The sequence below is a fragment of the Pseudoliparis swirei genome, chromosome 17 (genome assembly GCF_029220125.1).
Source record: "Pseudoliparis swirei isolate HS2019 ecotype Mariana Trench chromosome 17, NWPU_hadal_v1, whole genome shotgun sequence".
Classification (NCBI taxonomy): domain Eukaryota; kingdom Metazoa; phylum Chordata; class Actinopteri; order Perciformes; family Liparidae; genus Pseudoliparis; species Pseudoliparis swirei.
In genome coordinates this window covers 17,609,159-17,621,484 of record NC_079404.1, presented here as the reverse complement: position 1 = coordinate 17,621,484, position 12,326 = coordinate 17,609,159, and the positions used below count along the sequence as shown (strand labels likewise).

The window sequence follows — 12,326 nt, the reverse complement described above, 5'->3', positions numbered from 1 at the left end:
CCACCCACATCGCAAGTCACGGTGGAACAGAATGGGAAAACCTCCAGCAGTGGCCCTTCTGCAACCTGTAACTCTGTGTATACAGTGTGTGTGTGTGTGTGTGTGTGTGTGTGTGTGTGACCAACATCTCTCATTCGTCCCAATCCAAATGTGCTTAAAAAGATGTTGTTATATTTGTACAGAAGCGATATTGTTGGAGAAATGACTCATGATATAAAGTCGAGTCATGAAAAAAAGAAAAACAGAGCTTCACACAAAGGTTGAATTTCAAGATTCTTATAATTTATTGCAGTTTGCACACAATTTAAAAATGTCAACAGCACACCAAAAAATTACAAAACTAAACACAATTAGAATTTACTCCCCGTGAGGAAAACAAATCAACCCAACTATGATTGTCAAAGCTAAAAATGACTAAATCTGAGAAAAGAAAAGAACAAAAAATAAAAGCAAATAGTTTTCATCTCAAGTGGGAGCAAATATATCTCAATCAAAATCTGCTTGTTTTTTTTCCCCAGACAGTGATTGTCCTTTTTCAAAACAGACTCCGTCTGCCCCATCTGTCTTTCAATAAACTGTCTATGACATTTGAACATTTTATTTTTATACCTTGCTTTAAAAAAAAGAAGAAAATAAAAGACCCCCCCCCCCCCTTTTTGTTTTCAAGTAAGCACAGCAAAAGATGGAGATGTTTCGTCGGGGTGGTTACTTCACAGCGTCTTGAGCGGTTGACATTGCTCCCACAAATCCACCCCACGCTCACACTTTAAAAATAAAAATATAACAGCCCGGACTACAGCAGTTTAAGGCGGTCAAGTACAACCAGAGGAACAGAACAACAACAACAAAAACCAGCAGTAATGATGAAAACAACAGCAGGATGGAGTGAGCCCATATGCAGAGACGCTGCCCGTGAAGAAATAACGTTTCAAGAAGAGAAAAAAAAATGAGACGATGCGGTGCATAACTGCCGCGATGGCACCCACACTGTTGCCTTGGCAAAGCCTGTAGGTGCCACCAGATGACAGGGCAACACATACAACCACCCCACCCACCACATGCACATCAATGGGGGCGTGCACACACACATATAAACACACCGAGTGAGGGGAAATGTGGAGCGTTCACTTTTCAGTATCTCTGTGTCAAATGTTTTTTGGATTGTATAAACGCTTGACCATTACTTTGAGTCTAATAATAAGAAAAAATTTGAGATACAGAGGTTTAAAGAAAAATATTAAACTGACGTCGCCCCCCCAAATCCAAACACAACATTCACATACAAAAATGAGAGTTCCAATCACATGATCAAAATATAATAAGACATAATTTTTTCAGATAAATTCAATAAATCCCATGAATTTATGCATGAGCTTAACAACTATTTCCCGAATGCTCTACAGTATCAAATACTTCCATAGCGTCAGAAATGTGTTTTTAATAAAGGCATCTTTTCAGCAACAAATCTGATTTCATGTCTTTTTAGCTTAAAAAGGTGCATTCAGGCATGCCAATTCTTTCCCATCGATCTCAAAGTAAGAATTATGTTCCAAGAGGAAAACACACACACACACACACGCACACACAGACGTCTTATCACATTCACGCCACGGCGTCTAATGTGCGTTATTGTACTGATCGGCACGGCCCGCTCAGCTCGTGACGAAGATATCTGACCTTTCAACTTTCAGCAGGACGGCTTTCCTTTTTTTTTCTTCCTCTCCCCGTTTTCTCTTCACACTTTAGCAAAGTCAGAGCCGCTGCACTCAACAGACCTGAAGTAAGTGCCCAGTGAGCAGAAATAATTAAGAAATGGCTTTACCACGTCGAGAGCCGGAGACATGAGAGGTGGAAAGCAAAACACGCAGCAGTGGACAGATTGATCGCCTGAGGAGGAAGTGCTGGGTGGACGTAGATCTTCAGTAGGTTAGATTGACTGGTAATAACCGAGCCACACGCTCAACAACACACGCACAAACACACGCAGCAGAGAGATCAGTGCATATACACACAGACACACACACACACACAGGCTTAAAATGCTTCATCGTATCGCTTCAACGTCCGACGGAAACACATTCGGTAACATTCTTCGAGGAGCCCAGCGACACACCTACGAGTAGGAAAAGACTTTTCACTCTCAAAAGTGTTATGTTCAAACATCTCCCCCCCCGCGATGCAAAAAACACAACTTAAAGGTTTTAAGACAAAATCAAATGTTCATGCATTTTTTTTTTTCCATCGTCGTGAGAATAATATTCAGTTTTTCAACAGACTGCACCCTGGAGTAGTATTCACAAAGAAATGAAAAGAAGATAAAGAAAAAAAAGGAAAAAGCCTGTTGTCAAATATTTGATCAATTACAATGTGTACAGTAATACAGCAAATTCACATTTTTATTTTAAAATATACAGGTTTGGACATCATGCAACAACAGCAGGTCCCATTACAACAAAAAAAAGTAATTTAAAAAAAAGAAAAATAATAGTCATTAATTTAAAAAAATAATAATAATTAAACGGATTTAAGTTCTAAAAGTATATGCAGAACAATATACAACAACCTTAAAATAAATACCTTTTCAACAAGAGAATGAGTGTTAAAGACTGCCAGCTAGATTTAGGAAAAAAAACCTATTAATAACAATAATAATTATTATAATAATTTGTAAAGTTTTTTTTCATTTTTAGAAAATACTTCAAATTGATTGAAAGTGAAAAAGGAGGCTGTGCATTGCATGAGTGCCATCGGTCCGTCCGTCAGTCGGTCGGCTGTACCCTGACCACACGACACCGAAGAGCTCAACCAGCGAAGCAGGGAGCGCTTCGCCAACGACACCTCGATGCCAGTAGAAAATAAGATGAATAAACACAAAACACACTCATCCACACTCACGCACGTCAGGTGAAATTTTTCGCCAGAGTAGTGCAGTATCACACACACAACACACTTCTTCAAACGGTGTGTGTGCGAGGTGATCACAGTACCCGTTTAGTGTATTGTAAATGCTTTTTCACTTCAGTGTGTTCGACCTGAACTCCTGCGGTGGCGTTTGCCGTCTGTGGAACTGGGACCGAGACGCTGGCCAGCGTCGGAGTGTCGTGTCTGAGATGAGACACACACACACACACACACACACACGGGAGTGAAAAACTCTTCAAGAAGGCGAGACATTCGCACTGGGACCCATTTCCTTCGACGCGATAAAAACCACCAAACAGGACTTATGCCAAATAAAAATAAAGAGTTCAGAATAAAATAGAATACAACAAAATTACCCCAAACAGCAACAACAACAAAACAAAAAAAAACTCAGTAGTAACATTTTCATGTGCTATTAAAGTGCAATTGAATGAGATTTTGCGACACACAAGAACATGACTCACTTGAACCCCGAATATCAAACGTTGCCACCTCCCTTTCACCTCTCCATGCCTCACTGCCCTCCTTTCACTCTCCGCTCCCTTTCCCCTCGTCAAGCGCAGCGGTCTGCTTCTACTTCCACAGTTCCTGGGAGCTGTCCTCAATCGCCCAATCCCTGACATTGGGCAGCGCCAGCGGTTCGCTCTTCACCGACAGCGAGTTGACCAGTTCGCAATGGAACTTGCGGATGTGTCGGTAGAGGTCCCCGGACTGCGTGAAGCGCCGTTCGCACCACTTGCACGCGTGCGGCTTCTCCCGCGTGTGCACCACCGCGTGGCGGCTGAGGTTGTGCGAGTACTGGAAGCTCTTGCCGCAGGTGGTGCAGGTGTAGGGTTTCTCCCCGGAGTGTGTCCGCTCGTGGCGCTTCAGCGTGTACATGCAGGAGAAGGTCTTGCTGCAGATGGTGCAGGTGGGCACGTTGACGTCTCCGGCGGGCTTGGAGCGGATGCCCTCCTGCTCCCTGAAGTGGGAGCTGAGGTGGAGCTGGAGGATGTGCGGCGAGGGGAACACCTTGTTGCACAGCGGGCACATGAAGATCTGGGTGTGTTGGGCTGACAGCATGCTGGAGACGTAGGGCAAGAGGGAACTATCCATGCTGGCCACCTCGGCCTGGGCGCGCTCGCTTCCTCCCCTCAGTATGTCCTCGTCGTCCGCGGCGGCCGACGGCTTCTCCTCCCGCTCCAGCTCCGAGGCCAGAGACGCCTCTCGCAGGGCGGACAGGTGCGCCTCCAGGCCGAGCCGCCGCTGGGCCGACAGAGGCCCCCCGACCCTGTGGTGGGCCGGGCCCCCGTTGACGGTGGGAACCGTCGCCTTGGTGATGCCACTATGCTCCATGTCATAGTCCCCGCCTCCGTGTTCCTCGTCCTCATCTGAAGCCACACCCCTCTCCACCTTCACCCTCACAGCCAATGGGCTTTGGAGGCGGTCTGGCGTCGGCGCGCCGCTGAAATAGGGGTGGTGGTGGTTACTGTGGTTGCTACCGGCAACCGGCTTGACCGACAGGTCCAGGACGCAGTCGGTCGCGTCGTTCGACACCCTCCTGCCCCTGTGCGCTCCGCGAGAGCTCACGGAGCGGTGGGACCTCTGTGAGAGGGATCCGCTGGAGCTGGTGGGGCTGCCGGCCGGCGAGAGCAGCTTTCCTCCCTCGCCCGGCATCTCCGGCTCGCCGTGCCCTGGGCTGGTTCTAGCGACGGCTGGTGTCCCCGGTCTGTCTGCAGACGGCAGCCTCAGCCACAGCGGTCCTCTCTCGGCCTTCCCCTCGTCGTCTTCATCACTGTGCAGCAGGTCTGCGGTGGCGGGCCGGCCGGTGGAACCGTCTGATAGGCTGTCGGCCTTATCGGAGCAGCTTGACCCGCCGTCCTCTTCTCTGCGCGTGCTGTCTGCCTCCGTCGTGGCCTTCTGCTTCAAGCGTTTCTTACACACCTTGACAATGTCATACATGTGCAAGTAGCTGGCCGCTGCCAGCACGTCCTCTACGGGAAGGTCCTGGAACTGCAGCTTGCCCTCGTACATGAACTCCAGGAGCAGGGAAAAGGCCGGGGCTGTGACAATGTCATTGTTGAGGTGCACCACGTCCCTCTTGTCCAGCTGGTCCTTGAAGAAGAGGTGAAAGTACATGCTGCAGGAGGCCAACACGGCCCGGTGGGCCCGGAACTGGTCATCGCCCACCAGCACCGTGGTGTCACACAGGAAGCCCTGGTGCCGCTGCTCGCTCAGACACTGGAGTAAATGTCTGCTGTGGTCTGGGAACTCCATCTTGCCGTCCTCATAACCTACAGAGACACAGAGGCAGAGGCAGAGTTAGAGACATCTGAGACAGACCTGTGAAGTCAGACGTGACATTTACACCAAATGTCGGCGTTCAAAGAAGCTCTGCGATATTTTAATTCAGTTGTTCTGTTTTAAAATAAAATATTTGTTCATTTCAGGGTTTTGTTTGTTGAGTGAAGATGAACACAACACCACGAAATGCAATCGGAAAAGTAAAAACCTACCAAAGAGGATTTACATTCAAAGACGATTGGGGATGATTTTGAAAAAAATAAATGCAAAGCGACAAAACGTATTATGATGTTTGAATGAATTATGTGAAAAGATAAAATTCTAGTTGAGAGATAAGGACACTCTTTTTTTGCAAACATTGTCTTAAACAAGAAAAAAAAATTTAGACCCAGAGAGATGCAAGAAAGAAGAGACAAACGACAAAAACACATGAGAGACGCTGAAAGAAACTACAGAAAGAAGACCAACGAGCGGAAAGAAACGCATCAGGGAAAGAAACGTCAGTAAAAAAGAGGAATTTTTTTACACATAAAAAATACATTAAAATATAGCGGAAAGATGCAAATATACATATGTCACATATGTTTTAAACGTGTTTCTATATTTTATATATACTAGATAATAACCTATGCACAGCCACAATTGTTTTTCACTCACAATCACAGCAGCAACACAAATGTTTCTGCTCAAATTTTTAAAAAAACAACACGCAGACAGTTATGCAATTGTTCATTTGTACAACGATGCCAGCGGGGGATTTATGTAGTTATTTACGTTATCTACAAAAAAATGAAAAGAAACAGAAGGAAATACTGATGATAATTACAACTAGAAAGAATAACAGTAATTAAAGTACAATCACTAATTCAATTGTTACCCACAGACAGAATTAAAGTCAGGTAAACCAGCAGCGACAGATTCTTCTACTCTACGTCGCTCCGTTCTCTCCGTTTCTTTCTAACTCCTCTGCCTGCACTCCTGGATTGTCGCTGCTCCTACGCTGGTTATTTTTATTAACCCACTTTGGCCTGGCCTGGCACAGCCCTTTTAGGTAACCGGCTTTCAGCTGCACACACTGTCCTCTTGCACACACACACACACACACATACACACACACTTAGTACCAGCCTACCTACCAACCACCTCCACAGGCTAAGTCGAGCAGGAAAACTGGCCAATTGAAAACCAAACAGCGTGTCGCCCGTTTAACCTGCGAGCACCGGCTTTAGGTCTAAAGAAAATAAGACCGAAAGCTCCTCAAGTGTCCTTAAAAAAAAAGAGTTGGTCAAATGTATCTAGTTGATGACATAAATTAACAACTAATTATGGGATGACAGAAGGCGTAAACGAGACTGAAATCTGCAAAATAATGAAGTCCCACCTGTTAACCAAGTGGATTTGTCCTGCCTGTGGAACATCGGTCCCGCTCTACCCCGAGTTAACCAAAGCAACTAAATCACCTCATTTGAATGAAGCTAGACCGAGAATGTCCCCGTGTGTGTGTGCGTGTCGCGTATATGTGTGTGTGCTCGCCCTGCAGCTCGTTCAGACTGCTTTAAATGAGGGGGCTTACGGGGACAAGGGTGTACCACCTCCACCCCCCGTACCCCCCCCCCCCACCCCTCTGTCCGACCAAACCCCTCCGACCGCCGCCTCCTCCTCCTTCCACACACCATCCGTCACTCACGCACTCCTTCCCATCTGAATCTTACAAGAAGAAGAAGAAGAAAAACGCACATCCGCCCCATAGTAGAAACTGCCCTCTTCCTCGACCCCCCCCCCCCACCACCACCCAGAAGAGAAGATTTACAATTCAATCACTGTAAGTGCCCTGCTCGTCACAGCATCAATCCTAATCCTTAAAGATGGCTAAAAATAAAGACGGTGGTGGCGGCGGTGGGGAGGGAGTCGCCAGCGGAGGCTCAGGAGGGCAGCAGCCCGCCGCCCGGCCCGGCCAGTTAGCTCAGGCAGGGGTCTGACAGAGACACACAGGGGCAGGGAGGGAGAGGGTGAGAGAGAGGCTGGGATGGCCGGGGAGGGAGGCTTACCCACATCTGATCCAGCTGACGGGGGCCATATGGCAGCTGCTAGCCAGATAAAGAGATTAAGACTAGGAGGGAGTGCGATTACAGCTGTCTAGCCAATTCAGGCAGCTCAAATCTGCAACTTCTAAATTAGTCTCCTCTACTCCAGCCGACAGGAGGGGAAAAAAGACAGCGCATGCTTTCAAGTAATATTACAGAGTTGTATTTGACGGGAAAAAACAAAAAACAACAGATACAATTATTAGGATTAACTAGCAGCTGATTATATTTTATGCTTAAAGTTTTAATTAGTTTTTCTGTATCAACAAAGAAATGTGTTTATTTTTCTTTGCTTAAATTACACTAATCTAAAGAATTGCAAAATACATTTAGATTTCTTTTTTAATTAAAATGTCAAAAAAGCATACATTTGAATTATTATTTCTGTTTTTTTACCATGATAATCACAATAACTAATACTGATATTTAAAATAATGTTTTCTCAGTTGTAACTTTGCTTTGAATTAACGAGCGTCTGAATGAAAAGCTGTGCACCGCAAATAGCAAACAAAAGAAAAACATTTTTTTAAATGCAGCTTTCAAGACTCAAGACTACAAACTCGAAGCACAGCAGCGAGCCTCCAGGACTGCAATTACGCCTCAGACCGGCAACACCAACACGAGTTTACTACTCACCAGCAGCTTCACGCAGCGCTCACACTGGTTTGACACACCGGAGATCCCCACAACAAAACAGAATAACTACTCCACTACACCGGACTCTCCTACTCTGTTCACTTTGCCTCACACACACACAAACAAACACACACACACACACACACACACACACGCACACAAGACGATACCTGCAGCAGTATGCATCAACTTGATTAACTCCACTGTAGCAGAATAGCTGGGCTCTCTGGCTGGGAATGGCTGTGTATCTCTTTCTCTTTCTCTCCGTTGCTTGCTCTCTCTGAATCAATGAGTGGGTAGAAGAGGAGAGGAGAGGAGAAGAAGAAGAAAAAGAAAAAGAAGAAGAGGGAGGCAGGCAAAAAAAAAACCACGCTGTTCAAACTGCGAGGGACAGATGCAAAGTGGAGGAGATGTTGGAGGGGGAACGAGATACCTCCTCCCTCCTCCCTCCTCCCTCTTCTCCTCCTCCTAACTGGCGCTGATCGGCAGCCACAAACACACACACATACATACACAGCGTGCACACACACACACAGTGCACTAACTCTCCCAGGCTGCCGCTGAGACTCACAATAAAGGACTGGGGAGGGGTGGATGCGGTGGAGGGATGGAGGAGGAGGAGGTGGTGGGGTGGATGGCAGCCTGTCAGCTGCTCTGACATCATCCTCAGATGGAGATGCTACCTCCAGCTGTGCTCTTTCTACAGCCATATGCTGCCTCCTCTACACTCCTGCCACCAGACTCCTCTTTCATTCTACCAACACCAACACCACGCAACTTTGTCTCTCTTTCTCCCCCTTTTTCTCTCTCTTGGAGAAAAAAAAGACAAAACACAGGTCGACCAAATGCATTGCTGTTTTGGGGGGGGGGGGTCCGAGGGGCGGGGGAACAGAAAAGAGTTCTCACTCACCAAATCATGCAACCACAACTGCCCACTCCTCCCAAAACTAACAAGACAATAATAAAGGGAATTGTTTGTATACAGAGGTTTGGAGTAAACACATTTCAAACATGTTTAAATACCCCCGTCTTCCTCTACATGCCTCTGTCTCTGTCCAATAACCACAAACAAAGGCCGACACAGCGCATTTGCAACTGACAGACGCACGCAGCTGATATTGTTTTCCACTTCTTTACGGTTCAGCGGCGCAGCCTCGTCTTGTATTCATTCATCCCACCCACCCACCCCCTGCTCGGACCCTTCGGACAACTGACAGGAACAAAAATGAAATGAGGAAACAATGAGAACATGTCATAAAGAAAGAGCCTAATGGGGTGCACATCTGAAACTAAAGTTTACAAACGTGTAATAACCCGGGGAGAAACTTATTACAACGGCCTTATTTCACTTTCGCTTTAGAGTAAGTGTGCATATCAGGAGCGAGGGCATTTTATAAGACTCTGTTTCTTTTCAATATAAAGTAGTGCCCGACTGTCACAATAAACCCTTTAAAGTTTAAAAGACAAACTCAGCATACCGGCGGCACTTTATTACTTTATTGATGCGCGCATATTGATCAAAACATAAAGATGTTTTAAAATTTTTTTTAAAGTAGCCTACGTCGTGCTAAATTATATGATGTTTTATAATGGGTCGTGATCAGCAACACGTGCATCCTGTGTACGTTAATTACAAACACTTCTGGATAATATAATTAAACTTTTCTTTCAAATTCACCAATAAATCACCAGTGAAGTAACAAACAACAAGAGGCTAAATATTTATTTTTGATCGGTGTAAACATTTGATCGACTCCAACTTTCCAAAGTGTAATAAGCTGATGTAAACATTCGGCTCCGCTTTCAAAGTATTCAAACATTACATCACACGACTTCAACTTTAATTAACTTAACCACTGGAGTTTCATTTAGCATCTATAATTACAGTGTTAGAAACTAATAAGGTCGCCGCACGCAATAAACGACGCACTATTTCGACTTCTGTTTGACTTCAACACATTTCAAATATCGTGACAGCGCTGCAGTCAACACCGTGACACACACACACACACACACACATACGCACACCTCTACAATGCGATCAATAAGTTTGTTATAAATCACACCAAAGTGCGCGTTTAACTTCATCTAAAGCTGCCCACGTAAATGCCAGCCGCGACTGTTCGTGGAGCTTTCGTGCCCGCCGAGGAGTCAAAGTGATGCGAGACTGTTGCCGAACAAACTCACAACAGCACGTTTGTGAGCACAAGACGTAACAAACACAGACACACACGCGCGGAGACACACTGACCCAGGCAGCTAGCTACAGCCCGACCGTGGCTAACTAAAGTAAAGCCAAGAGGCTACAATGTTGCGCTATGTACAGTTGTTTCGAAGGCCCCGGTGCTATGACAACAGTGACTAAAACACCGAGAAGGGGGAGACAACATGGCAACTATTAGTGTGAAGAGACAACACAGTAATGCTAAGGAAGGTTGAGCTACTTTTCCCCCCCTCCGTCACCCACCCTCGCTCTCCTGAGCCTCCTTTAATCGGACTCCGGTGTGAAGAGGCAGCACTTACAGACAACACGGTCCAACGTCTTCGCCGCTTCCTCCGTCAAAACCTCCTTGCTTCTTCTTTTTTTTCTTCCTCCGGAGACACAACTAGATTGACTTTGGACTAATTTCCATAACAGGCTGCCGAGGCGAGCGGGCGCAGGGACGGGGAGTCGAGCGCTCTGCGGCGGCCAGATGTTTCCGAGCTGTTGCTGCTCAACTAGGGGCTGGGAGAAAAGGAGGCGAGTTGACTGGCACGGCGCGGAAGCCAATGGTGCAGGCGAGGAGGCAAGTGAAGGCAAATTGGAAACGGCCCTCGCACACGGGAGAGGGAGGGCTATGTCTTCTTCTCTCCTCGGCATAGGTTGACACCAGGCAACAGCAGCAGCGGCAGCGCGCACAGTGAGAAGGCAGCGAAGAAGAAGAAGAAAAAGAAGAAGAAGAAGAAGAAGCTGGGCCAAACCAACTGGTTCTGCGAGTCAGTGAGGCGGACTGGCGCAGGGGAGAGCGAGAGAGTGGAAGGCGGCGCGGTGCGGCCTGGGTACTGTAGTCAAGTCGAAGCAGAGGGGGCGTGGGGGGGGGGGGCGGAGCTGATGTGAGCAGGTGCACCACCTTGACAGGAGGGGAAGAAGAAGAAAACAAACGTTATTACCTTCGCATTGAAAATGCGGACAGGTTATGTTTTGATCGCCGTGTATTTATTTATTTATTTGTATGCGTGTTATTCGCATTACAAAACAAGTTTTAAACCGAATCGCATGAAATTTGGTGGGATGATTGGTTATTATCCGGGGAGCATTTGATTAGATTTTGGGATGATCGGGTCAAAGGTCAAGGTCAAGGTCATGAAAAGGTCAACATCCTCTTTAATCGCATGAAATTTGGTGGGATGATTGGTTATTATCCGGGGACCATTTGATTAGATTTTGGGATCAATCGGGTCAAAGGTCAAGGTCAAGGTCGTGGATAGGTCACAATCTTCTTTTTACCATAGCACGGTCAATTTCTATCCAATTGGCATGCAACTAATGCCAACATGTTCATAATTCAATGCCCAATCTTGTGATATGCGAAGGTATGCGCTCTACCGAGTGCCCATTCTAGTTGCTAATGCATTGTTAAAATAATAACAGCTTTTAGTTCGACGATGTACTGCTGGTAAAAGATATACTCGGTGTTAATCAAAGACACAAAACAGGTGCACCACTTCCAGAGCAAAAAAACAAAACATGGTTAACAACTATTTACAGAAGTGAAAAGTAACTACTAAAGTACTATACTTGTACTCATTTGCAGTGCTGACACAATTAGTCAAATAAAGGATTAGTATGTCACTGAATATAACAACAACGTTGATAATCAGGTCATTATTCAATTTGTTTATCAAGCAAAGATGTAAAACCATTCTCTGTTGCCAACTTCTTAAATGTGATTTGTTTATCTTCCCTTTTTATGTCCATTTGAATCTCAAATGTTTTGAAGAGCTAAACTTGAGGTCAAGTAATGGCCAAATATTTACATTTGATTGACTAAACGATTAATTAATTGATTGGAAAGATAATCTATCTATAATTAAATAATTGTTTGATGCAGAACTCCAGTACTATATTAGTTTTTCTATTACCATTTATGGTAATTGACTGAAGGCATACAGTTGCATTTAAAAAAACTATTTAGACCTCCTTGTTGTCTCATGTGTTATGATAGTCTCTGTTTAACACCTTCAGCCTTTATTACAGTTTACATGCATGGCTGCCTTCAGTTTGTGATGTGCTGTCAGATTGTCAGTCTCAGCTCTCTGTGAGGGAAAGCCCCTCAGCGACAGAGACTGTGGATGTGGTGCAAAATGAAGCCGCATGTGGCAGGTTTGTTTTGTGAAAATATAGGCAGAGATGTGTTCATT

General features: G+C 45.6%; 1 protein-coding gene across 5 annotated transcripts; it reads right to left on the bottom strand.

Moving 5' to 3' along the window:
* Window positions 1-260: 260 nt before the first annotated feature.
* On the bottom strand, window positions 261-10,840 carry zbtb18 (zinc finger and BTB domain containing 18). Of its 5 annotated transcripts, none has more exons than XM_056435998.1 (2): window positions 10,449-10,840; window positions 261-5,195 (listed from the first exon to the last, which is right to left on the bottom strand). In XM_056435998.1, the coding sequence occupies exons 1-2, from the start codon at window positions 10,783-10,785 to the stop codon at window positions 3,496-3,498; spliced, it is 2,037 nt and encodes a 678-aa protein (XP_056291973.1). In that variant the 5' UTR covers window positions 10,786-10,840; the 3' UTR covers window positions 261-3,495. The 5 variants fall into 5 exon arrangements, with proteins under 5 accessions (XP_056291973.1, XP_056291975.1, XP_056291976.1 ...); XM_056436000.1 differs by lacking the exon at window positions 10,449-10,840 and adding an exon at window positions 8,096-8,330; XM_056436001.1 differs by lacking the exon at window positions 10,449-10,840 and adding an exon at window positions 5,418-6,765.
* Between the last annotated feature and the right edge of the window lie 1,486 nt (window positions 10,841-12,326).